The sequence below is a fragment of the Lepus europaeus genome, chromosome 5 (assembly GCF_033115175.1).
Source record: "Lepus europaeus isolate LE1 chromosome 5, mLepTim1.pri, whole genome shotgun sequence".
In the NCBI taxonomy this organism is placed as follows: domain Eukaryota; kingdom Metazoa; phylum Chordata; class Mammalia; order Lagomorpha; family Leporidae; genus Lepus; species Lepus europaeus.
Genome location: NC_084831.1, coordinates 606,474 through 630,374, shown reverse-complemented (window position 1 = coordinate 630,374; position 23,901 = coordinate 606,474). Strand labels below are relative to the sequence as shown.

General features: G+C 63.9%; 1 protein-coding gene across 1 annotated transcript in view; it reads left to right on the top strand.

Annotated features, from left to right (window-relative positions):
* Nucleotides 1–23,901, top strand: part of CFAP74 (cilia and flagella associated protein 74) — a 48,397-nt gene that overhangs the window by 5,763 nt on the left and 18,733 nt on the right. Inside the window, 13 exon segments of the mRNA XM_062193255.1 lie at nucleotides 1,451–1,508; nucleotides 1,510–1,629; nucleotides 2,280–2,392; nucleotides 2,935–3,037; nucleotides 3,920–4,077; nucleotides 4,978–5,182; nucleotides 7,798–7,953; nucleotides 8,902–9,075; nucleotides 9,581–9,699; nucleotides 17,708–17,774; nucleotides 18,039–18,128; nucleotides 18,550–18,714; nucleotides 19,810–19,942. Coding sequence (XP_062049239.1) covers nucleotides 1,451–1,508; nucleotides 1,510–1,629; nucleotides 2,280–2,392; nucleotides 2,935–3,037; nucleotides 3,920–4,077; nucleotides 4,978–5,182; nucleotides 7,798–7,953; nucleotides 8,902–9,075; nucleotides 9,581–9,699; nucleotides 17,708–17,774; nucleotides 18,039–18,128; nucleotides 18,550–18,714; nucleotides 19,810–19,942 — 1,661 coding nt within the window.

The window sequence follows — 23,901 nt, the reverse complement described above, 5'->3', positions numbered from 1 at the left end:
TGACGTTCAGCCCGGCTTAGCCACGTGTCTGCCGCAGACACGGGCACGCACACGCACCGCTTAGACCCAAAAGAAACTCAGCATTAGAAATTGAAAGTGAGAGCGACACAGACTTCCACCTCCAGTCTGCTGGTTCACCTCCCCAGCGGCCCCCGTGGCTGAGCTGGGTCAGGCCCAAAGCCAGGAGCCAGGAGCTCCATCCAGGTCACCCACCTGGGGAGCAGGAGCCACGCTCGAGCATCCTCCGCTGCCTCCCAGGGACATCAGCAGGGAGCGGGGCTGGAAGTGGAGCAGCTGGGACTCACAGCGCCCCCGTGTGAGATGTCAGCGCCACAGACGGCCACTTGACCCACTGCTCCACAGCGGCCCCCCCCTTAGAAACAGCACAGCGTGTGGGAGGGGAGAAGCCGTGAAGGTCTGGTTAAACACAGACTTGTGAGTTTTTATTCAGTGTGAGACACGTTTTTCTAGGGGACCGGGGTGTAGGGACCACGGCGGGGGTCGTGGAGCAGGGAGAGACTGACAGCTCCACGTTCATGATTTTGTTCTAAAAAAACGCTGAAAAATGGGGCTGGAGGGACATTCCATACCACGGCTAAGCCCGGGGGCTGCAGTGAGCGCCGTGCTGCGTGCGTCTGGGGCATCTTCCTCACCGTCCACCGCCGCCCTGGGGGTCCTGCTCCTGCTGTGGCCAGCTCTGGCCCGAGCCCACAGGTTCCAGACAGCACTGGGCCAGGCCCCAGGAGCGGCTGGTCCACACTGGCTGTCCCTGCCCAGCGTCTGTCCAGCTGTGGCTGGAAGCTCTCAGCTGACTTCGGCTGCAAAGCCGCCATGGTGGGCGTGGCTGCGGGGCGCTCGTCCTAGGCGGGGGCCCTCTTGGCCTCAGCGCCCTCGCTGCAAAGGCAGGGCTCATCCCCACTGACGATGCCACGGCACCTGGGTGCGTCCGAGGCCACCACAGACACCACACGGCCCACCAGTCCAGGACGGAGTCACCTGGGACTGGGGCAGTTACCTCCTTACTCGGCCTAGACAGGCCCAGCCCTGGGCAGGGCTGGGCGGCCCTGTGCCCCTAAGAGCGTTTGAAGACTGGGGGATGGTCTCTGATGCCTCTGGCAATGCTCCCACCACCATCAACTCTTCCAAAGTGCCTTCCCCAGGCTGGGCAGAGGGCTGACCACAATTGGCTGACCCAGACCCTTGGGCACACAGGAAGTGCAAACCAGGCTCAAGGCCTGCCGGACTCAAGCTGATGGTGGTCTTGCTAAACTAGGCAGGGTGGGAGACCCCAGTGTCCGGGTGCCCTTGGTGGAGGGAGCTGACCCCTCAGTGCCGTCCACCGTCCACCACCTGGGGCTTGCCCGGCCCCTGACGGATGCGTGGAGAGGGGCGGGGCCCCAGGTCCCCAGCCCCTTTGACCTCGTGAGTGACAGGTGGCTCGTTTCCCCAGGCATGCTCTGTGGCACATTGAGATGGAGAAGGGGCAGTTCGAGGACGCCCTGGAAGCCCTACCAGGAGCAGGCTGAGGCCGCGGGGCGGTTCCGTCAGGCGCGTGGGGCCCAGCAGCTCCGCAGGGAGAAAGAGGCCTTGGGCAAGGCGGAGAGAGACCAGCTGCTGAGGATTCGGTGGGTGGCTCCAGGCCCTGCCCCGCCTCGGCCTCCACGCCTGTCCAGCGTCAGCGCCCCCGAGCCCTGGCCACCGTTACAGTCACCCAGGAGGCACTAAGCCCAGCAGACCCTCGACCCCAGCCAGGCTGCACTCCGTGTCCACCCTGAGTCTGACACATCCCCCAGTGGCACTGTCTGTTCTGCTGCCCGGCCAGGACCTGGCCAGGGCCCAGCGCTCCCCCAACCCTAAAGGGGCCTCTTCCTCTGGACCTTGGCCCCTGCCCCAGGCCTGCCCTGCGCATCCTGCCCCCATCTCTGGGTGGCTGCCCAGGTGCAGAACCCGGGTCCTTGTGACCCTGCATCCCCACCAGTTCCAGCCCATCGCCAGGTCTCTGCTGCTGCCTGTGGCCTGCAGGCCCTGGCTGTGACTCTTCCAGGGTCCTTGGCCCCCGCTCCTTCCCGGTCCTAGGGTCTCTTCCCATCTCCGCCCCCAGACCCCGGCCCGTCTGGGTCAGCCTCTGGCAGCTTCCTCAGCACCGGCCCCCTCACTAGCCCCTCGTCGGCGACCCCCCCCGGGGCCGTGTCTCCCGGGCCTCAGCGGAGCCCAGGCCAGGCCCTGAGAGCGCAAGCCCTGGGCACAGCTCCGTGGCACACGTCTGGCTCTTGCCGCAGGCGATCCCCTGCACACCCAGAAGGAGCGCGGGCTCCGGCAACCAGCAGCTGGTGGAGGCCGCGCAGAGGAGCCACCGGGCCGCCGTGGGCTTCCTGAAGGCATCGTTGGGAAGGTGGGCACCTGCATCGCCGCCCTGCCCACACGAGAGCCACCCGCGTACTTACAGAGCCCCTGAGCCACTGTCACGCCGCCACGGGGCAGGGGGCGTGAGTGCCTGGGTTCGAGCCCCAGCTCCACTCCTGGTTGCAGCTTCCCAGCTCTGCAGAGCCCGGGAGGCAGTGGGGACGGCGCTGGTGATTGGACTCCTGCACCCGCACCAGCTCCCAGCTCTGCCCTGGCCCGGGCCCATCTCCAGCTGTTGCGGCACCTGGGGAGTGAGCCATCACGGGGAGCTCAGTCCGTCTCTTTCTCCCCGCCTCCCGCCCTGCCTCACTTCCTGGCCAGATCCCGAGCTCGGCATCGCTGTTTGCAGAAGAGGCCTCGGTGCCATGGGTACCTCCAGAGCTGGGGACTGGCTTTCCAGCCTCGGGTCCCAGTCGGTGACCCCGGCCGGGGGGCTCTCCCAGACTGCCTTGCCGGAAATGGCCCTGGGGCTCTGCGTACGGCCTCGGCGTGCCGCCAGCTGCGCCTGGCTAAAAGCTGGCTTTCCTGCAGAGTCCGGGAGCGGGAGAGGCAGCAGGAGCTGGAGAGCCGTGAGCACCTGCGGCGGCGCATGGACGCGGTGCTGGCGCTGAAGAACAGCATCGCCGCCAACCGGGTAGGCGGCGCCTCGCCTCCGAGTGTCCGCCATGGGCAGTGGAGGCCAGTCCTGCAGCACAGCCCCGTGGGGCCTGGGAGGGTCTTGGGGGGAGCAGGAGTCGGGCTGTGCAGCGTGGGGGGCATGGGCTCTACAGGCGTCAGCATCGATTCAAGGATGCCCACTCAAAGGGGAGACCAGTGCTTGTGCGTGCGTGTGTATGAGCCTGTGTGAGCGCCTGGGAAGGCAGCAGAGGGAGCCCAGGTGCTTGGGCCCCTGCACCCACTTGGGAGACCCGGGAGAAGCTCCTGGCTCCTGGCTGCAGATCTGCCATTGTGGCCATCTGGGGAGTGAACCAGTGGATGGAACATCTTTCTCTTTCGCTCGCTCACTCTGTCTCTCTGTCTCTTTCTCTGTATAACTCTGCCTTTCAAATAAATAAATTGTTTTTTTAAAAAACATGCATGAGTGTGTACATGTGTGTGAATGAACATGAGTGTGTGCACATTGAGCATGCGTGTGCGCATGTGTGAGAGCATGAGTGCACATGTGTATGTATGTGCAACATGTGTGAGCTTGAGTATGTGCACATGTGTGTGAGAGCATGCGTGTGCGCATGTGTGTGAGCATGTGTGTGCATGTGTGAGAGAGCATGAGCGTAAACATGCAAGGATGAGTGAAAGCATGTGTGCACCTGTGTGTGAGCACAAGTGTGAGTCATGCATACATGTATGTGAGCATGAGTGTGCACATGTGTGTGCACATGTGAGCACGTGTGTGCGCTGTGAGCATGCGTGTGCACGTGTGAGAGCATGAGTGTGGGCACATGTGAGCGCGTGTGTGCGCACGTGTGTGTAGCCAGCATGTGGGCTGCTGCCCTGCCTCAGAGACCCCGCTTCTCAGGAGACGCTGCGGAAGTTCCAAGCCTGGGGCCAGGCCAGGGCGGAGGAGGCCGAGCGGAAGGCGCAGGCCGAGAAGGAGGCCGTCCTGGCCCAGGGCGGGGACGCCTTCAAGCACCTTTCCCACCAGCGCCGTCGCCACGAGCTGGAGGCCCAGCGGCGGTGAGGGCCCCACGCGCCCAGGCTCCACGCCGGCTCCACCTTGGCCCCGGCCAGACCCCGACACGCACCCCTGTGCCCTCCACAGCCCTGACTGCCCCGCCCCTGTCCCTCTCTTCCCTCCAGCCCCCGGACCCCCCAGGAGCCGGCCGTTCTGGCTGGTTCCTCAGGAGGAGCCCCGGGCTGCAGCTGAATCCCAAGGGAGCTCAGGCCCCACCCTTCCCAGGCCTCCTTGGGAGCCTGGTGCCCCGGACGTGTGCCTCATCACTCCCGTGTCCAGTGGGCCCCTCTGGCTGCCTCTGCCTCTTTGGGGGCCGCCGTGGACTCGCCCATGACCCCGGCCTCTCCTTTGCTTTCTCGTCGTCCCCCGGGAGGGTGGACTTCCCGAGATGCAGACCCGAGAGCAGGGCGTCCAACGAGGCCGCCTCTCCCGCCTGGCTCCAGCCCCTTCCCCACTTGGCACACGATGTTCTGGAAGCTTCCATGGGAACATCCTCCCAGTGCCCTCATCCTGGGGGACCTGTCCTCTTCTGTCGCTGCTCAGGACCTGCCCAGGTGTGGCCTCCTGCCCTCTGGTGCCGCTGAGTGTCTCTCCCACCATCACCACCTATCTGCCCGTCCCCCTTGCTGGGGCTCCTGGGGCAGCTCCACCGACCTCACCTGTCCCCGGGCCTGGTGCCTGGGAGGTGCCCAGTGAGGAGCAGCTGGCGGAGTGAGTGACGGCCCCGCTGCCTGATGCCCCTGCCTCACCAGGGCACCTCCATCCACCAGCCTGGAAGCGCGGTAGCCGGGGTTCCGTGCTCTGCTCCCACCCCAGAGCCCTGCTGGGCTGCACCGAGCCACCCTGGGCCCCAGCAGCCACCAGGGAGGCCCGGCCCTGCCCCTGAGAAGCGCTCCCCGCAGGGCCTTTGAGGGGGAGCAGAAGCTGCGCACAGGCGAGATCGTCAGCCGGATTTTGAAAGAGGAGGCCGGGGAGGAAAAGCGGAGGAAGAAGCGGCAGCAGGCTGTCCAAACCGGCAAGTGGCGGACCCTGCGGGACAGGACCTGGCGCTACGTCTCCGACCTCGCCGAAGGGAAGCCCGTGGCCCAGAGCACCTGCGGCGCACTGGTGAGCAGGGCCTGTCCCAGGGCACGCGGGCGGGAGGGTCCTCAGGGCTCCGGTGTGCCACGGCCTCACCCAGGGTAGCGTCACGGAGCCCTGAGCCGGGGGAGCGGTGAGGCGGGGACAAGCCGGGCCTCGCTGGTGCTCCCCACCACCAGAGCACCGTGCAGGGGCCCACGGCCACGGCGTCCCCACCACACCCACCGAGGCCGTGTTCGGCACAGCACCACTGGCCCCGACGCAGCTTGGGGAGCCGCTGGCCGGTCCCCAGGTTCACGCTGGGGGCCTCTGGGCACACGTGGAGCCCCACGCTGAGCCGAGGTGGGCACAGCTCCCCGGGCCGGCAGCCTCCCTGTCCCTCACGGCCCTCGCTCAGCCCCCGCCCCTTCCCTTCCCTCAGCCCAGGACTCAGCCGCTCACACAGCCCTCCTCCCTCCTCCCTCCCTCTCCCACCAGCGGGGGGGGGGGGGGGGCCGTGCCGCTTGCCCGTTGCCAGCCTTGTTGCCAGCCCCCCTTTCCCCGAGAGCCGGGACAGGAGTACGGCCCCTTCCTGAGCCTGGGTGGGGCCAGCCCTGCCCTCGGTGCCCCCGCCCTGCAGGACCAGGTCCCGGCTGCAGCACAGACCCTGCTGGCAGAGCCCATGCCCACCACCGCCACGTCGCACAGGGCCTTTGCACCTCCCACTCTCCCTGGAAATTCTCCCCACCCCCTGCATCGCTGCCCCCACCCCTCCCGCTCTGCAGCATCGGTTCTGTTGAGGTCTCACTCCTTGTCCACGGCTCGTGATGCACCCCACGGTGTCCCACAGCACCCACTTCTCCCACAGCACCCACAGCCCCGCTTCTCCCACAGCCCAGCTTCTCCCCACAGCCCCGCTTCTCCCACAGCCCCGCTTCTCCCACAGCCCAGCTTCTCCCCACAGCCCTGCTTCTCCCCCAGCCCCGCTTCTCCCACAGCCCCGCTTCTCCCCCACAGCCCCGCTTCTCCCCCACAGCCCAGCTTCTCTCCACAGCCCTGCTTCTCCCACAGCCCCGCTTCTCCCCCACAGCCCAGCTTCTCCCCACAGCCCTGCTTCTCCCCCACAGCCCCGCTTCTCCCCCACAGCCCCGCTGCTTCCCACAGCCCCGCTTCTCCCACAGCCCCGCTTCTCCCTCAGCCCCGCTTCTCCCCCACAGCCCCGCTTCTCCCCGAGCCCCGCTTCTCCCTCAGCCCCGCTTCTCCCACAGCCCCGCTTCTCCCACAGCCCCGCTTCTCCCCACAGCCCCGCTTCTCCCCTACAGCCCAGCTTCTCCCCTACAGCCCAGCTTCTCCCCACAGCCCCGCTTCTCCCACAGCCCCGCTTCTCCCACAGCCCCGCTTCTCCCCACAGCCCTGCTTCTCCCCTACAGCCCAGCTTCTCCCTCAGCCCCGCTTCTCCCCATAGCCCCGCTTCTCCCACAGCCCCGCTTCTCCCCCACAGCCCCGCTTCTCCCACAGCCCCGCTTCTCCCCCACAGCCCAGCTTCTCCCCACAGCCCTGCTTCTCCCCACAGCCCCGCTGCTTCCCACAGCCCAGCTTCTCCCCCACAGCCCAGCTTCTCTCCACAGCCCAGCTTCTCCCCACATCCCAGCTTCTCCCCACAGCCCAGCTTCTCTCCACAGCCCTGCTTCTCCCACAGCCCCGCTTCTCCCACAGCCCCGCTTCTCCCACAGCCCCGCTTCTCCCCCACAGCCCAGCTTCTCCCCACAGCCCCGCTTCTCTCCACAGCCCCACTTCTCCCCACAGCCCCGCTTCTCCCACAGCCCAGCTTCTCCCCACAGCCCCGCTTCTCCCACAGCCCCGCTTCTCCCCCACAGCCCAGCTTCTCCCCCACAGCCCAGCTTCTCCCCATAGCCCCGCTTCTCCCCATAGCCCCGCTTCTCCCCACAGCCCCGCTTCTCTCCACAGCCCTGCTTCTCCCCACAGCCCCGCTTCTCCTACAGCCCAGCTTCTCCCCACAGCCCCGCTTCTCCCACAGCCCCGCTTCTCCCCCACAGCCCAGCTTCTCCCCCACAGCCCCGCTTCTCCCCACAGCCCCGCTTCTCCCCACAGCCCCGCTTCTCCCACAGCCCCGCTTCTCCCCACAGCCCCTGCTTCTCCCCCACAGCGCCCCCTTCTGCAGGGCTGGCACAGAGCCAGAGCAGAGCAGGCCCACGCCCCACAGCCACTGTTTCATGGCAGTGAGAATGAGAGGCTGGGTGTGGAGCTGAGGACCGAGTAGGGCGCTGTGGCGTGTCCGTTGGTTACTTCCCGTAAGCGAGAACATTTATGGGCTCTTTTTGAGTGTTAGAAAACATTATATTTTAAGTAGAAAATGTTGTAAAACTGATTTCCCTGTGAAGAATTAAAAATGCAAGAATGGGACGGAGGCCCCCCACTGGCCAAGAGCCCTGTGGACATCAGAGAGAGAGAGAGAGAGAGAGAGAGAGAGAATCTTCCATCCACTGGTTCACTCCCCAGATGGCCACAGATGCGAGCAGGGCCCTCTGCCTTCCGCCCCCCGCCCCCCCCCCGCCCTCCAACCTCCACCCTCCGCTCTGCCCCCTGCCCCTGCCCTCCCCCCTCCAACCTCCGCCTCCCCTCCCCCCGTGTCGCCTCTGCAGGAGAGCGCCGCCGCGGTTCCCGAGCACCCTGCCTTGGTGAAGGCCATCTCCAGCGAGTCCGTGCAGGGGGAGCCTGGCACCACCAACCCGGAGGAGGAGACGCTGGCAGAGCCTGAGATCCCGGGGCTGTGGAAGGAGGACTCCAAGCCGTACCAGGTAGCAGCGGCGCCCCGGGGTCCTCACCTGCCCTCGCCCGCTGCCAGTCCCTCCCCGGGCAGCTCTCCCTTGGGCACAGGGCCTCAGGGCGCCCTCTGGTGTGCGGCCAGGAGGAGAGAGGGGCTGGAGGGAGTGGCTCTGCATCTCTGCTCATGGCCAGGGAGAGGTAGATGAGCTCAGAGCCGGGGGCATTGCTCAAGAGACCAGCCCTCAGTGAGAGAGGAGGGCCCACGGGCTGCGGCTGCGCCCTGGAGGGCGTCCCCTACCCGCCTGGGTGTTTGCTGGGATGTGTCACTGACCAGGGCCGCGAACGAGACAGGCTGCCCCAGCTCTGGCCCCCGGCAGGGAGGCGCTGGGCATGAGGGGCAGCCCGTGCCAGCCCAGCAACCTTCCCCTCGCGCTGAGAGCCAGCGAGGACGCCGCCCGCCGTCCAGGCCCGGGCACCGGTGCCGCCCGAGCGCTTTGCACCAGCTCAGGGGAAGCACGCGTCGGCCGGCGTGCGCCCGTGCTGGCGGGGCGGCCAAATCTGGGCGGCTCCTCCGCTGGAGACTTCCACAGAGCGCCGCGTTCGCAAACCATGCCAGAGTGTGTTTTCTAAGTGTATTCATTGAAAACCAGACACAGGGAGAGCGCCCACCGCTGGTTCACTCCCCAAAGCCTCCAAAGCCCAGTCTGGGTCCCCCACGCGGGTGGCAGGAGCCCAGCGCCTCGCCATCACCTGCTGCCTCGCGGGGAGCTCACCGGCAGGAAGCTGGGCCACAGGCCGAGCCGGGGCTCAAACCCGGAACTCTGACACAGGACGCAGTGTCCAGGCACCGTCCAGCAGATGGCCCCCTGCCCGGGCACTCCCCCCGCCGCCCTCCCGCCCGGGCTCTGAGCTTTGGCGTCACTTGCACCACCCTGGGCTCGCGTGTGACAAGCCTGGGCCTCTGTCTCTGTGACCCCGAGGTGCCCAAGGAGGAGGTGGAACGAAAGCCCGTGGGCGGGACCAAGATGGAGAAGGACATCCTGGCGCGCACGCTGCAGCGGCTGCGGGAGGGGCTGGTGCGCCGGCAGGTGGTGTGGGGGCGCGAGTTCACAGGCCGCCCCTTCAACAGCAAGCCCGAGCTCATCCACTTCCAGGTGAGCCCCCCCACGGCCCTGCCTCCGGTTCTGTGCCGGCTGTGGGGAACCAGAGGCAGGGCAGACATAGCCCCAAGGAGCACCTCCCGGTTAGGGGGCTGTGGCCATCAGCGCGTAGGAAGACAGGGAGCCCTGGGCGTCCTGGACGGGGATGTGGCCAGGCCACTGCCGATGAGCAGAGCCCACCCGCCCCTGAGGTGGCCCCTCAGCAGTCCAGCCCCCAGGACCTGAGGCCCAGGTCCAGGTGCCTCTGGCCACAACCGCCGGACCCAGCTGGGGGGACCATCTGGCAGCTCCTGGAACCTCACCCGGCCCCTGGTCCCTGGACCTGCTTCCCGAGCCCTTGGTCAGCCCCCGGACAGCGCTGGCGCGTCCTGCCTCTGGGGGCCCCTCTCGGCTCTGGAAGTGGCCAGCCCAGCACCTCTCGGACCCTGGTGCTCAGAGCTGCGGCTCCCACAGGCCCGGCCCCGCCCGAAGCCTCGCATCACGACCCCCACTTCCCTAGGACTTCGATGTCGGCAAAGTGTACAAGAAGAAGATCACGCTGGTCAACGCCACCTACACCATCAACTACTGCCGGCTGCTGGGCGTGGAGGAGCAGCTGAGGGACTTCATCCACATCGAGTGAGGGCCCGGGGCTCCCTGTCGCTCGCAGGGCCGGCTGCACACCGGCGGCCCAGGCTCTCTGGCCTGCGTTTTGAGGTCGGCATCCCGGCCTGCTCCTGTGGCTGTGTGAGGGGCAGCCCCTCTGCCTGGGGGCCGAGTGCTGGCACACAGGTGTTGCCTGGCTGCCTGTTTGAGCCTTGTTCCATGGCCCGCGCGGTGCTGCGTCTTGGCTGGTTGCGAGGTTTGTCATCTCCTCGCTGGCTCCCTGTCTCTCGTTCTTCTTTCCTGTTCTGTTCTTTCCCTCAGTTTCTCAGGACAGGGCTGTCTAGGAAGACGGAGAGACAGGCTGTGGGCACGGAGATAGGGAGGGGACTTGGTAGGAGACCGGCAGCTGAGAAACCCGGGGCAGGCCATCTGCAGGCCGAGACCCCGGGAGGCCTCAGACCAGGGAAGCCGAGGGCGGGCCTCCTGGTCCAGGGCCGCTGGCGGGAGTCCTGGAGCCCGGCGGCCCAGGCGGCCGAGCAGGCCCAGCTCAGAGCCAGACCAGGCGGCTTCTGCGTCTCTTCTCTCTGATCCCCGCCTGGCGCGCGCAGACGCACACGCTGGCCTTGCCTGGAGACAGCAGAAACAAGGCCTGCCCGGCCTCTAGGCGCCCCCAGCCCAGCCCAGCTGGCACCTGGAGAGCCCGCGGCAGACGCCCCCTGGGGCCTCCGGCAGCGTCCTGCCTTCACGTCTCGTTTATTCCTCTCCTGCTCTTCCTTCGTGGCCTGCCGGGCTCCGGGGGCAGTGTGGAGGCCCAGGGTGGTTGAAGACTCAGGGCAGGTGCCTGTGTCCGTGTGTGACCGCTGTCTCTGAAGCAGGGATCGCGGGGAACAGCAAGAGCAGAGTCCTCACTGTCCCTCACGGCCCAGCACCCAGTGGGGCCCCGCCCCTCTCCCCCGAGGCCGCTCCCGTGGGACTGAGCCCCCCATGGCTGAGCTGACTCACGGGCACTCTTCCTGAGGCTGAGCTCGGCTGGAGGAGCCCGGTCCCCTGCTGACCCCTGGGTTCCTGACTTCCAGCTCCTGCAGAGGCAGGGAGAGCGCCGTGCCGGCAAAGGCCCAGTCGAGGTCTGGTTCCATCTTCTGGTGCTGCTACAGGCGTGGCCGCCTGTGGCCCACTCGCTGTCCTGGCTGTACTGAAGGCATGGCCACCTGTGGCCCATACCTGTCCTGGCCATGTTGGAGGCGTGGCTTCCCGTGGCCCACTCCCTGTCCTGGCTGTGCTGCAGGCATGACCGCCCGTGGCCCACTCCCTGTCCTGGCCGTGTTGGAGGCGTGGCCGCCTGTGGCCCACTCCCTGTCCTGGCTGTGTTGGAGGCGTGGCCGCCTGTGGCCCACTCCCTGTCCTGGCCGTGTTGGAGGCGTGGCCGTCCGTGGCCCACTCGCTGTCCTGGCCATGTTGGAGGGATGGCTGTGTTGGAGGCGTGGCCGCCTGTGGCCCACTCGCTGTCCTGGCTGTACTGAAGGCATGGCCACCTGTGGCCCATACCTGTCCTGGCCATGTTGGAGGCGTGGCTTCCCGTGGCCCACTCCCTGTCCTGGCTGTGCTGCAGGCATGACCGCCCGTGGCCCACTCCCTGTCCTGGCCGTGTTGGAGGCGTGGCCGCCTGTGGCCCACTCCCTGTCCTGGCTGTGTTGGAGGCGTGGCTGCCCGTGGCCCACTCCCTGTCCTGGCCGTGTTGGAGGTGTGGCCGCCTGTGGCCCACTCCCTGTCCTGGCTATGTTGGAGGCGTGGCCGCCTGTGGCCCACTCCCTGTCCTGGCCGTGTTGGAGGGATGGCCATGTTGGAGGCGTGGCTGCCTGTGGCCCGCTTTCTCTAGTTATCTGTACAGTTTCTGAGAGATGGATGAAGAGGCTTCTAAAAGGCCATGGAAATTGTAATTAAGAGGTAATATGGGTGGGTTTTAACCTGGTGGTCAAGGTGGCCATGTTCTAGATCGGTGTCTGGGTTCAAGTGTCCACTCTGACTCTTGATTCTGGCCTCCTGCCGAGGCACTCCCTGGGAGGCACGGTGGTACCGCAATAGCTGCGTCCCTGCCTATCACGTGGGAGGCCTCGATGGAGCTCCCCCACCCCCCAAGATCGCAGACGTTTGCGGCATGAAGCAGCCTATGGGAGAGCTCCCGCTGTCTCTCCCAGTCTCTGTCTCTTTGCCTCCCAAATCAGTAGAATTTTCTAAAAATTTTAAAGATAATGTGAGTTTTCCTTGAACTTCTGAAGCCCCTCACGTGCAGAGGCCTGGTTGGCTGACTGGGGTCCCTGGGCCCTGCTGGGGAGGCCACATGGGCAGGCATCTTGAGTGGGCAAGGCCTCTTGGCCACCTGCCCAGCTGCACTGAGACCCCTCGTCCTCAGTGCCTGCAGCTGTGTGGTGTGGCCCTCGATGTCTACACTGCTGTGTGTGTGGTGTGGCCCTCAGTGTCTACACTGCTGTGTGTGTGTGTGTGTGGCCCTTGGTGTCTACACTGCTATGTGTGTGTGTGTGTGGCCCTCAGTGTCTACACTGCCCTGTGTGTGTGTGTGTGTGGTCCTCAGTGTCTACACTGCCGTGTGTGTGTGTGTGTGTGGCCCTCGGTGTCTACACTGCTGTGGGTGTGTGTGTGTGTGTGATCCTCAGTGTCTACACTGCTGTGTGTGTGTGTGGCCCTCAGTGTCTACACTGCTCTGTGTGTGTGTGGCCCTCAGTGTCTACACTGCTGTGTGTGTGTGTGTGGCCCTCAGTGTCTACACTGCTGTGTGTGTGTGTGTGGCCCTCAGTGTCTACACTGCTGTGTGTGTGTGTGTGTGGTCCTCAGTGTCTACACTGCCCTGTGTGTGTGTGTGTGGCCCTCAGTGTCTACACTGCTCTGTGTGTGTGTGTGTGTCATCCTCAGTGTCTACACTGCTCTGTGTGTGGTGTGGCCCTCAGTGTCTACACTGCTCTGTGTGTGTGTGTGTGTCATCCTCAGTGTCTACACTGCTCTGTGTGTGGTGTGGCCCTCAGTGTCTACACTGCTCTGTGTGTGGTGTGGCCCTCGGTGTCTACACTGCTCTGTGTGTGGTGTGGCCCTCGGTGTCTACACTGCTCTGTGTGTGTGTGGCCCTCGGTGTCTACACTGCCCTGTGTGTGTGTGTGTGGCCCTCAGTGTCTACACTGCCGTGTGTGTGTGTGTGTGTGGCCCTCGGTGTCTACACTGCCGTGTGTGTGTGTGTGTGGCCCTCAGTGTCTACACTGCCGTGTGTGTGTGTGTGTGTGGCCCTCAGTGTCTACACTGCCGTGTGTGTGTGTGTGTGTGGCCCTCGGTGTCTACACTGCCCTGTGTGTGTGTGTGTGGCCCTCAGTGTCTACACTGCCGTGTGTGTGTGTGTGTGTGGCCCTCGGTGTCTACACTGCCCTGTGTGTGTGTGTGTGGCCCTCGGTGTCTACACTGCTGTGTGTGTGTGTGATCCTCAGTGTCTACACTGCTCTGTGTGTGTGTGTGGTGTGGCCCTCAGTGTCTACACTGCTGTGTGTGTGTGTGATCCTCAGTGTCTACACTGCTCTGTGTGTGTGTGTGTGGCCCTCGGTGTCTACACTGCTGTGTGTGTGTGTGGTCCTCAGTGTCTACACTGCCGTGTGTGTGTGTGTGTGGTCCTCAGTGTCTACACTGCCCTGTGTGTGTGTGTGTGTGGTCCTCAGTGTCTACACTGCTGTGTGTGTGTGTGGTCCTCAGTGTCTACACTGCCGTGTGTGTGTGTGTGTGTGTGTGGCCCTCAGTGTCTACACTGCTGTGTGTGTGTGTGGTCCTCAGTGTCTACACTGCCCTGTGTGTGTGTGTGTGGCCCTCAGTGTCTACACTGCTCTGTGTGTGTGTGTGGTGTGGCCCTCAGTGTCTACACTGCTGTGTGTTTGTGTGTGTGGCCCTCGGTGTCTACACTGCTCTGTGTGTGGTGTGGCCCTCGGTGTCTACACTGCTGTGTGTGTGTGTGGCCCTCGGTGTCTACACTGCCCTGTGTGTGTGTGTGTGGCCCTCAGTGTCTACACTGCCGTGTGTGTGTGTGTGTGTGGCCCTCGGTGTCTACACTGCCGTGTGTGTGTGTGTGTGTGGCCCTCAGTGTCTACACTGCCGTGTGTGTGTGTGTGTGTGGTCCTCAGTGTCTACACTGCTGTGTGTGTGTGTGTGTGTGGCCCTCGGTGTCTACACTGCCCTGTGTGTGTGTGTGTGGCCCTCGGTGTCTACACTGCCGTGTGTGTGTGTGTGGCCCTCGGTGTCTACACTGCTGTGTGTGTGTGTGTGGTGTGGCCCTCGGTGTCTACACTGCTGTGTGTGTGTGTGATCCTCAGTGTCTACACTGCTCTGTGTGTGTGTGTGTGTGGCCCTCAGTGTCTACACTGCTGTGTGTGTGTGTGGCCCTCAGTGTCTACACTGCTGTGTGTGTGTGTGTGTGGCCCTTGGTGTCTACACTGCTATGTGTGTGTGTGTGATCCTCAGTGTCTACACTGCTGTGTGTGTGTGTGGTCCTCAGTGTCTACACTGCTGTGTGTGTGGTGTGGCCCTTGGTGTCTACACTGCTATGTGTGTGTGTGTGTGGCCCTCAGTGTCTACACTGCCGTGTGTGTGTGTGTGTGTGGCCCTCAGTGTCTACACTGCTGTGTGTGTGTGTGGTCCTCAGTGTCTACACTGCCGTGTGTGTGTGTGTGTGTGGCCCTCAGTGTCTACACTGCTGTGTGTGTGTGTGTGGTCCTCAGTGTCTACACTGCCGTGTGTGTGTGTGTGTGTGGCCCTCAGTGTCTACACTGCTGTGTGTGTGTGTGGTCCTCAGTGTCTACACTGCCGTGTGTGTGTGTGTGTGTGTGGCCCTCAGTGTCTACACTGCTGTGTGTGTGTGTGGCCCTCAGTGTCTACACTGCTGTGTGTGTGTGTGTGTGGCCCTTGGTGTCTACACTGCTATGTGTGTGTGTGTGATCCTCAGTGTCTACACTGCTGTGTGTGTGTGTGGTCCTCAGTGTCTACACTGCTGTGTGTGTGGTGTGGCCCTTGGTGTCTACACTGCTATGTGTGTGTGTGTGTGGCCCTCAGTGTCTACACTGCCGTGTGTGTGTGTGTGATCCTCAGTGTCTACACTGCTATGTGTGTGTGTGTGATCCTCAGTGTCTACACTGCTGTGTGTGTGTGTGGTGTGGCCCTCGGTGTCTACACTGCTGTGTGTGTGGTGTGGCCCTCGGTGTCTACACTGCTGTGTGTGTGTGTGATCCTCAGTGTCTACACTGCTCTGTGTGTGTGTGGTGTGGCCCTCGGTGTCTACACTGCTGTGTGTGTGGTGTGGCCCTCAGTGTCTACACTGCTGTGTGTGTGTGTGGTGTGGCCCTCGGTGTCTACACTGCTGTGTGTGTGGTGTGGCCCTCGGTGTCTACACTGCTGTGTGTGTGTGTGGTCCTCAGTGTCTACACTGCTGTGTGTGTGTGTGATCCTCAGTGTCTACACTGCCGTGTGTGTGTGTGTGTGGCCCTCAGTGTCTACACTGCTGTGTGTGTGTGTGGTCCTCAGTGTCTACACTGCCGTGTGTGTGTGTGTGTGTGGCCCTCAGTGTCTACACTGCTGTGTGTGTGTGTGTGGTCCTCAGTGTCTACACTGCCGTGTGTGTGTGTGTGTGTGGCCCTCAGTGTCTACACTGCTGTGTGTGTGTGTGGTCCTCAGTGTCTACACTGCCGTGTGTGTGTGTGTGTGTGTGTGGCCCTCAGTGTCTATACTGCTGTGTGTGTGTGTGGTCCTCAGTGTCTACACTGCCCTGTGTGTGTGTGTGTGGCCCTCAGTGTCTACACTGCTGTGTGTGTGTGTGGTCCTCAGTGTCTACACTGCCGTGTGTGTGTGTGTGTGTGTGTGGCCCTCAGTGTCTATACTGCTGTGTGTGTGTGTGGTCCTCAGTGTCTACACTGCCGTGTGTGTGTGTGTGTGTGGCCCTCGGTGTCTACACTGCTGTGTGTGTGTGTGTGGTGTGGCCCTCGGTGTCTACACTGCTGTGTGTGTGTGTGATCCTCAGTGTCTACACTGCCGTGTGTGTGTGTGGTGTGGCCCTCGGTGTCTACACTGCTGTGTGTGTGTGTGTGTGTGGCCCTCAGTGTCTACACTGCTGTGTGTGTGTGTGTGTGTGTCATCCTCAGTGTCTACACTGCTCTGTGTGTGGTGTGGCCCTCAGTGTCTACACTGCTATGTGTGTGTGTGTGTGTGGTCCTCAGTGTCTACACTGCTCTGTGTGTGGTGTGGCCCTCAGTATCTACACTACTCTGTGTGTGTATGTGTGGCCCTCGGTGTCTACACTGCTGTGTGTGTGGTGTGGCCCTCGGTGTCTACACTGCTGTGTGTGTGTGTGATCCTCAGTGTCTACACTGCTCTGTGTGTGTGTGTGGTGTGGCCCTCAGTGTCTACACTGCTGTGTGTGTGTGTGGCCCTCAGTGTCTACACTGCTGTGTGTGTGTGTGTGTGTGGCCCTTGGTGTCTACACTGCTATGTGTGTGTGTGTGATCCTCAGTGTCTACACTGCTGTATGTGTGTGTGATCCTCAGTGTCTACACTGCTGTGTGTGTGTGGCCCTCGGTGTCTACACTGCTGTGTGTGTGTGTGATCCTCAGTGTCTACACTGCTCTGTGTGTGTGTGTGTGTGGCCCTCGGTGTCTACACTGCTGTGTGTGTGTATGATCCTCAGTGTCTACACTGCCCTGTGTGTGTGTGTGTGGCCCTCAGTGTCTACACTGCTGTGTGTGTGTGTGGTCCTCAGTGTCTACACTGCTCTGTGTGTGTGTGTGGTCCTCAGTGTCTACACTGCTGTGTGTGTGTGTGTGTGGTCCTCAGTGTCTACACTGCCGTGTGTGTGTGTGTGTGTAGCCCTCAGTGTCTACACTGCTGTGTGTGTGTGTGGCCCTCAGTGTCTACACTGCTGTGTGTGTGTGTGGCCCTCGGTGTCTACACTGCTGTGTGTGTGTGTGTGGTGTGGCCCTCGGTGTCTACACTGCTGTGTGTGTGTGTGATCCTCAGTGTCTACACTGCTCTGTGTGTGTGTGTGTGTGGCCCTCGGTGTCTACACTGCTGTGTGTGGTGTGGGCTGGTTTTCATGAGAACTCTCTGTGCTCTCGATTCTGAAGACGGATCTTTGAACAGTCTTGGTTTCGCAGCCTCCCCCTCCTGTTCTCAGGCTGTGCCCCCATCCCCTCCGGCTGAACCCTCTGCTCTGCCCTCCACCCCGACACTGACCATGACTGGACGCCTTCCTCTGTGTCCCCTGGTGTGCTCTCCGGGGCCATTTTAGCCATGGGCATCGGCCGCTGAGGGCTCCGAGTCCCAGCTCGGCTGCCGTATGTCTCATTTCTGAACACCTGAGTCCGGACAGCGGGGCCTCCGCCTGGCCATCCCAGCGTCTGGCCTTTGTGGGCGGCGTGCGTCCCCGACTTCTCTCTCCCGCCGGTGCCCTGGGACGTTGCTGGCCGGGGGCAGCTTCTGACGTCATCCGTTCGCTGTGCCTTTCTGAACCACGCCCGAGAGGCCATGTCCACCTTGTAGACACGGGCTCCGTGTTGGGAATTCCTTGGGGAGATGCCGTCGGACCCTCCGGTCCCCGTGTGCAGTCGGGGCTGCTTTTCTGGGTCTCTCCCAAGCAGGGCTCGGGCCCTGTGGCTCTCAGTTCCCCTCCCCACTGTGCTCCTGCCCGGGGCCCCACAACCTGACCCCGAGCCTGGCGTGTCCCGGGCCTCTGCTCACCCCACCACACGCCGACGCCCCCAGAGCCCCCGCAGACCTGCCCGTCTGCTCTCTCCGTCAGTCACTCGCTCGTTCTCGGCAGACATCCTGGCGTCACTCGGGCATCTCCTGTCCTGGCCCCGGGGGCAGCTGGGAGCTCAGCAGACACAGAGCGCACCTCGGGGTGGCCATGGGCAGGGGCGTGGGCCCAGGACAGGCGGAGGGAGGGAGCCCCATGGGCCTGGCAGGCCACCGTGCAGAGCGGTGAGCGCCACCTCCCCCACTGTGCCTGCAGCTTCGACCCCCCGGGCCCCATGTCGGCTGGGATGTCCTGTGAGGTGTACATCACCTTCAAGCCCATGGTGAGTCCTGGCTTCCTGTCTGGGGGGGGCAGGGGGGCCTGTCGGCAGGTGTAGGTGTTCCCTGGCTCACTGGAGATGAGTGCGGCCTAGCTCCTCATCCTGCCTCACCCAGGGCCCACCAGGGGCCTAGAATGTTCCAGCAGGCCCTGCCCGCACAGCCGCCCCCCGGGGCCCTGCCCTGGCGAGCAGAGGCTATGGCAGCTGGGGGGTGTTTCTCTTCTCTTCTCTCCTCTCCTCTCCTCTCCTCTCCTCTTCTCTTTTTAGATCAATAAGGATCTGGAAGGAAGTGTCTCGTTTCTGGCTCAGACGGGCAGATTTTCTGTCCCACTGAAATGTTCCACTAAGAAGTGCTCCGTGAGTCCCCGCGGCCGGGGCCCTGAGGCCTGCGTGGGCGTGGGCGCCGCCTTCCCTCAGAGGGCCCCGGGGCTGTAGGAGAAGCAGCCTGGGGCAGCCGCAGAGGGCAGCTGGCCTGTGACCCCGTGGCCGAGGGCTGCCCAGGAAGCAGTTGTGCGGTGGAACCGCCCGGGAGCGGGGGCGCCCAGTGCCGGGAGTGGCGTCCTGCCGGCCAGGCTCCTCGCCCTGGCAGCCCCCGGCCCCACGTGCTCTCCCCTGGTTCTTATCGCCCAGACCAGGAGCTGCCGGCCTGGAGTGTGACCGGGCCACAGACGGAAGAGTCCTCTGCCGTCCCAGCGGCTTGTGCCCGGGGGCGGGACCAGGCCGTGGGTGCAGGTCCCCGAGGCCCGCCCTCCCCAACTGACCCTCGAGCCCTCCGCAGGTGTCCCTGGACAAGGAGCTCATCGACTTTGGCAGCTACTTGGTGGGTGAGACTGGCACCAGGACCCTCACGCTGACCAACGTCGGGGGCCTGGGCACCAGGTTCAAGTTACTTCTGGCCTCTGAGTTTGACGAGCTGGAAGATTCTCAGTCTGGGCTCAAAACAGTGAGTTGGGGCCGCGCACGTGAGTGTGCGGGGGCAAGTAGCTGTTAACAGGCGCCCTGGCTGAGCGTGTGCCTGAGTGTGTGCCCTGTGTGTGCCCTGTGTGTGCCTGAGTGTGTGCCCTGCACGTGTGCCCTGTGTGTGCCTGAGTGTGTGCCCTGTGTGTGACCTGCACGTGTGCCCTGTGTGTGACCTGCACGTGTGCCTGAGTGTGTGCCCTGCACGTGTGCCCTGTGTGTGTGCCCTACACGTGTGCCTGAGTGTGTGCCCCGTGTGTGCCCTGTGTGCCCTACACGTGTGCCCTGTGTGTGCCTGAGTGTGTGCCCTGTGTGTGCCTGAGTGTGTGCCCTATACGTGTGCCCTGTGTGTGCCTGAGTGTGTGCCCTGTGTGTGCCTGAGTGTGTGCCCTACACGTGTGCCCTGTGTGTGCCTGAGTGTGTGCCCTGTGTGTGCCTGAGTGTGTGCCCTGTGTGTGCCCTGTGTGTGCCTGAGTGTGTGCCCTGTGTGTGCCTGAGTGTGTGCCCTGAGCGTGTGCCTGAGTGTGTGCCCTGTGTGTGCCCTGTGTGTGCCTGAGTGTGTGCCCTGAGTGTGTGCCTGAGTGTGTGCCCTGAGCGTGTGTCCTGCACGTGTGCCTGAGCATGTTCCTGGGCGTGTGCCCTGTGTGTGGTGTGTGCTGGGTGCTTCTCACCTTGGCGGGCTCTGCGTGGGTCCCCGTGGTTCTGTTCAGCGAAGGGCAGGGACCCTGCCTTTCCTCTGAGTGCCGCACCACGTGGCCACACGGGTCTGGGAGAGGAAGGGGCGAGGCCAGCCTCGCGTCAGCCGCACGGCTCCGGCTTTGGCTGGGGCTCCGTGTGGAGCTCTCGCTGGCTGCCTGGGCAGGCGGGGGGGCCGGAGGAAGGAGGCCAGCTCAGGAGGGGGCCAGGGCTCCGGCAGGAGGTCCCCAGGGACACAGGAGGCGCCAGCCCAGCCCAGACAGCGGGGGCTCAGGAGTGAGCCTTGTCTGCATCTCCGCGTGGCCCCACCCCGCCCTGCCCTGGGCAGCAGGGGCGTCTGGGAGGGGGCGGGGTCTGGCGAGAACAGCCGAGCTCTGACTTTCAGAGCAGCCTCTGCACGTTCGAAGATAAAAGCATTTACGAGAAGGCGGTCAGCAGTCTCTCTGAGCCGCAGCTGGACGGCCATGAGTCCTCTCCGCTGGACACCCAGAGCCGGAAGGGGTCGGAGAAGCTGCAGGGTGAGGCCTTGGGCGGCGGCCCTGGGGTGGGCTGGCGCCCCCGCCGCCGCGCCTTCCTGCTGTGCTCAGGAGTCAGCCGGGGACTTGGCACCGGTGGGCTGATGGACAGGCCAAGAGGAGGCGGGCACGGGCAGTGGGGTCCTGGGGAGGCGGTGGGGTTCCGGGGCTGAGGATCCTACGCCCCAGGGCCCAGGTGGTGCTGGGGAGGACTTCAGGTACAAGGATTCCCGGGCCTTGGTCTTGAGTGACAGGGAGGAGCACAGGGCATGGAGTGGGCAGGAATTGTGCTCACGTTGAAACCAACGGGAGACAAAGGAAGGCCGGCCGTGGACATGGGGCTGGGGGCACCAGGGCCCTGCCTGCCTGAGGTGAGGGGCTGCGGGGGCAGCGCTGCCTTGGCCCAGGCCATGCCGAGTGCAGGTTTTCCGGGCGTCTGTGAGGGCACAGGCTCTCCGAGGGAAGGCAGGGAAGCCAGCCCCGCTCACGCCGCCCCCTGCAGCGCCCCCACGCTGTGCTCTGCGCCCGCTCTGGGGGTCCTGGGGTGTGTGAGTCCCCACGGGCCGCGGCCGGGTGTCCGCCTCCAGGTCGGGGCGCTGGCGCGGATGGGTGCTGCCCTTCCCGGGCTGCCCGGCATGAGCCGGCTCCCCTCTCGGTCAGCTCCTTGGTGACTGGCGGGTTCCTCAGGGCTGCCGCCTGCGCCTGGCTCCCCCGGGGGCTGCGTCCAGTGCCAGGCCGGGCCTCTGCCCCCTGGGGAGGCTGCCGGTGTGGCCTCCAAGGCCATGGCGCGTCTCTTCTAAAGCAGGGTTCTGGGTTTTGGTGTCTGCCGGTTTACCAGCCACTCCTTTCCGTGACCTGCCCCTGATTTCCGGGCGCCCTTGTCCGGCAGCCGTGCTGACGAGACGTGGCCTTTCCGCAGATGGATTTGCTGCTCTGAGCACGGGTGTCCTGCTGGCCTGGCCTGCTGTCTGCCCCACGGACCCACGTGTCTCTCCTGCTGGCCTTCGAGCAGGGCCCGAGGCAGGGTGTGGGTCCTCGCCCCGGTTCTCTTTCGGATGCTTTGCTGGCCTGGCCTGCTGTCTGCCCCACGGACCCACGTGTCTCTCCTGCTGACCGTGGCCTTCGAGCAGGGCCCGAGGCAGGATGTGGGTCCTCGCCCCGGTTCTCTTTCGGATGCTTGCTGGCCCAGTTCAGGTCCTTTGCTTTTTGTATGAATTTTGGAACCCTTCCTTGATTTCTCCAAGGAACCCGAGCGTGAGTGACACTGGTGTGGCGTGGAGTCCACGGAGCCACGCGGGGGCCGTGACGTCTGTGCAGCCCTGGGCCCTGCAGTCGGAGCACAGCTTGGCTCCCATTCAGCGAGGGCCCCCGAGTGTCCCCAGCCACATCTCCGGTTTGCCGAGCGGAAGGCCCTCCCCTGGCTGGGCTGTTAATCCGGTCGGGGCACCAGCTTCGTCAGTCACCGCGGGCGCAGTCCAGGCCGCGCTGTGTCGTGCTCTGCACGCCTTTGCGTCTCCCGTTAACATTTTACGTCCTGGCCATTTTCCTTTCTCTCTCCCCTCTGCTAACTAGAAAGTCCCCATCTTTGAAGCGGCCTTACCCCAGGGCACACCGCTTCCCACGGCCAGCCAGGCCGTCACCGGCCAGAGGGACCGTCCTGGCCATTGCTGCCCGCGTCTGGTGCAGACCTGGGGCACGGGGGTGGATGGAACTGGCAGCCTGGGTGTTTTCCTGCAGTCCAGGCCTCGTGTGTGCAGCCCGAACGCTCGTCCCCTGGGAGGCAGGGTGACGGCTCAAGTGCTTGGATTCTTGCCAGCCTCATGGGAGACCAGGATGGAGCCCCGGGCCCCAGCCTGAGGAGTGAAGCAGGGATAGGAGTGTGCTCTCTCTCTCTCCCTCGCTCTCCCTCGCTCCCTCTCTCCCTCCCTCCCTCTCTCCCTCTCCCTCCCTCCCTCCCTCTCTCTCTCCCTCCCTCCCTCCCTCCCTCTCTCCCTCTCTCTCCCTCCCTCCCTCTCTCCCTCCCTTCCTCTCTCCATCTCTCTCTCACTCCCTCTCTCCTTCTCTCCCTCCCTTTCTCTCTCTCCCTCTCTCTCTCTCTCTCTCCCTCTCTCTCTCCCTCTCTCTCCCTCTCTCTCCCCCACCCCTCGTTTGTCAGCGGTCACGAAAGCACAGGACTCAGAGGCTTCTGGACAGTGGAGCCCATGGCAGTCCCTGGGGTCAGCGCCTGCCCCCCCTTCCCCTTCGTCTCCCGGCTGCAGCCTTTGGAATTTCCTGTGTAATGAGCCGGTTCTCCGAGCAGGCGCTGGGGGGCACCCTGGCCTGCGAACGGCACCCAAAGGGCGCGCTGTCGGAAGAGCTGAGAGCAGGCACCGGGAGGACCTGAGTCGGACTGGATCCGCCTTCTGTGACTGGCAGAGGCCGGGGACACGCCGTCACCATCACATAGAACCAAGCCCGTCTCTGCACGCGAGCATGGAGCAGGAGCCAGCCCCTAGACACAGACCAGCTATCGCAGCACTCAGATAAGAAATGTGGACTTCCAGGGCCGGTAGAAAACAATCAGGGTTTGTTTCCTGAAAGCTATGAGCAAATTCAGAGACCTAGGGACTGAGGAGCTGCGTGGCATTTGTGAGCTGGAGATGTTGCTAAGATACTGATTCCCCCAAAACAGACCGGATCTGGACAACACAGTCGACGCGGTCACGCAGCGGAGGCGGGGGAGGGATGCGTTTGCTGCAGCGGCTAAAGTCCAGCTTGAGATGCCCTCACCCCCGGCCCAGCCCCCCCCCCACCCAGCTTCCTGCAGATGCCTCCATGGGAGGCAGCCCCAGTGGCTCAAGTGCCTGGGCCCCTGCACCCACGAGGGAGACGCCGATGGAGCTCCTGGCTCCCAGCTTCCACTTGGCCCAGCCCTGGCTGTTGCAGGTTTTGGGGGAGCGAACCCCCAGATGGACTATCTGTCTCTCCCTCTCTCTCTGTCACTGTGCCTTCCAAGTAAATAAAACAAAAACTTCAAGGGCCGGTGCTGTGACATAGCAGGTAAAGCCACCACCTGCAGTGCCGACATCCCATATGGGCTCCAATTTGAGTCCCGGCTGCTCCACTTCCCATCCAGCTCTCTGCTATGGCCTGGGAAAGCAGTGGAAGATGGCCCAAGTACCCGCGTGGGAGACCTGGAAGAAGCTCCTGGCTCCTGGCTTCGGGTTGGCTCAGCTCTGACCATTGCAGCCATTTGGGGAGAGAACCAGCAGATGGAAGACCTCTCTCTCTCTCTCTCTCTCTCTCTCTCTCTCTCTCTCTGCCTCTCCTTCTCTGTGTGTGTGTAACTCTGGCTTTCAAATAAATAAATAAATCATTGGGGGGAAAACTTCTGGAATAAGAATATGGCAATTAAAAATGAAATCTTAATGAGCTAAAGCGTGGATTAACCTTGTGAAGAGCGGCTGAAGCAGAAAGAGGCGGGGGAACAGCGCAGCCGCTGAGGACTTGTGCCAGGTGGACCACGCCCACGCAGAAGGCAGGAGCTGGCCGGGGGCACAGGTCACACGGACGCAGGGTAAAGCACACTTCCTGGTGCCAGCCAGCCCGGTGCCAGGACTCGCCCAGGCGGAAGCCACTGGCCCAGCTGTCATCATGGTTACTTCTGCAGCGGCCACGGACTTGAAGGCCCAGAGAGCCGGAAGCCAGCCCTGCCCTGCTTGTCCCTGCCCAGGTCAGCAGCGGTCAGGAACGATGGCCCGGGAGGTCATGGCTTGGCCCCTGGAGAGCTGTGCCATCCAGACATGGTGTCCAGGACTCCACAAGCACGCGAGGCTCTCCCCAGAGGCCTCGCCTGGCCACCGAGGTCCAGCGGCTCTGACTCAGTGTGGCCGAGGGGCAGAAACCAGGGGAGGAGGCCTCTGACCTTTGCTTGTGCCTTCGAACTGCAAAGCCAGTGACAAGTGACCTCGGGGTCGGCGCCA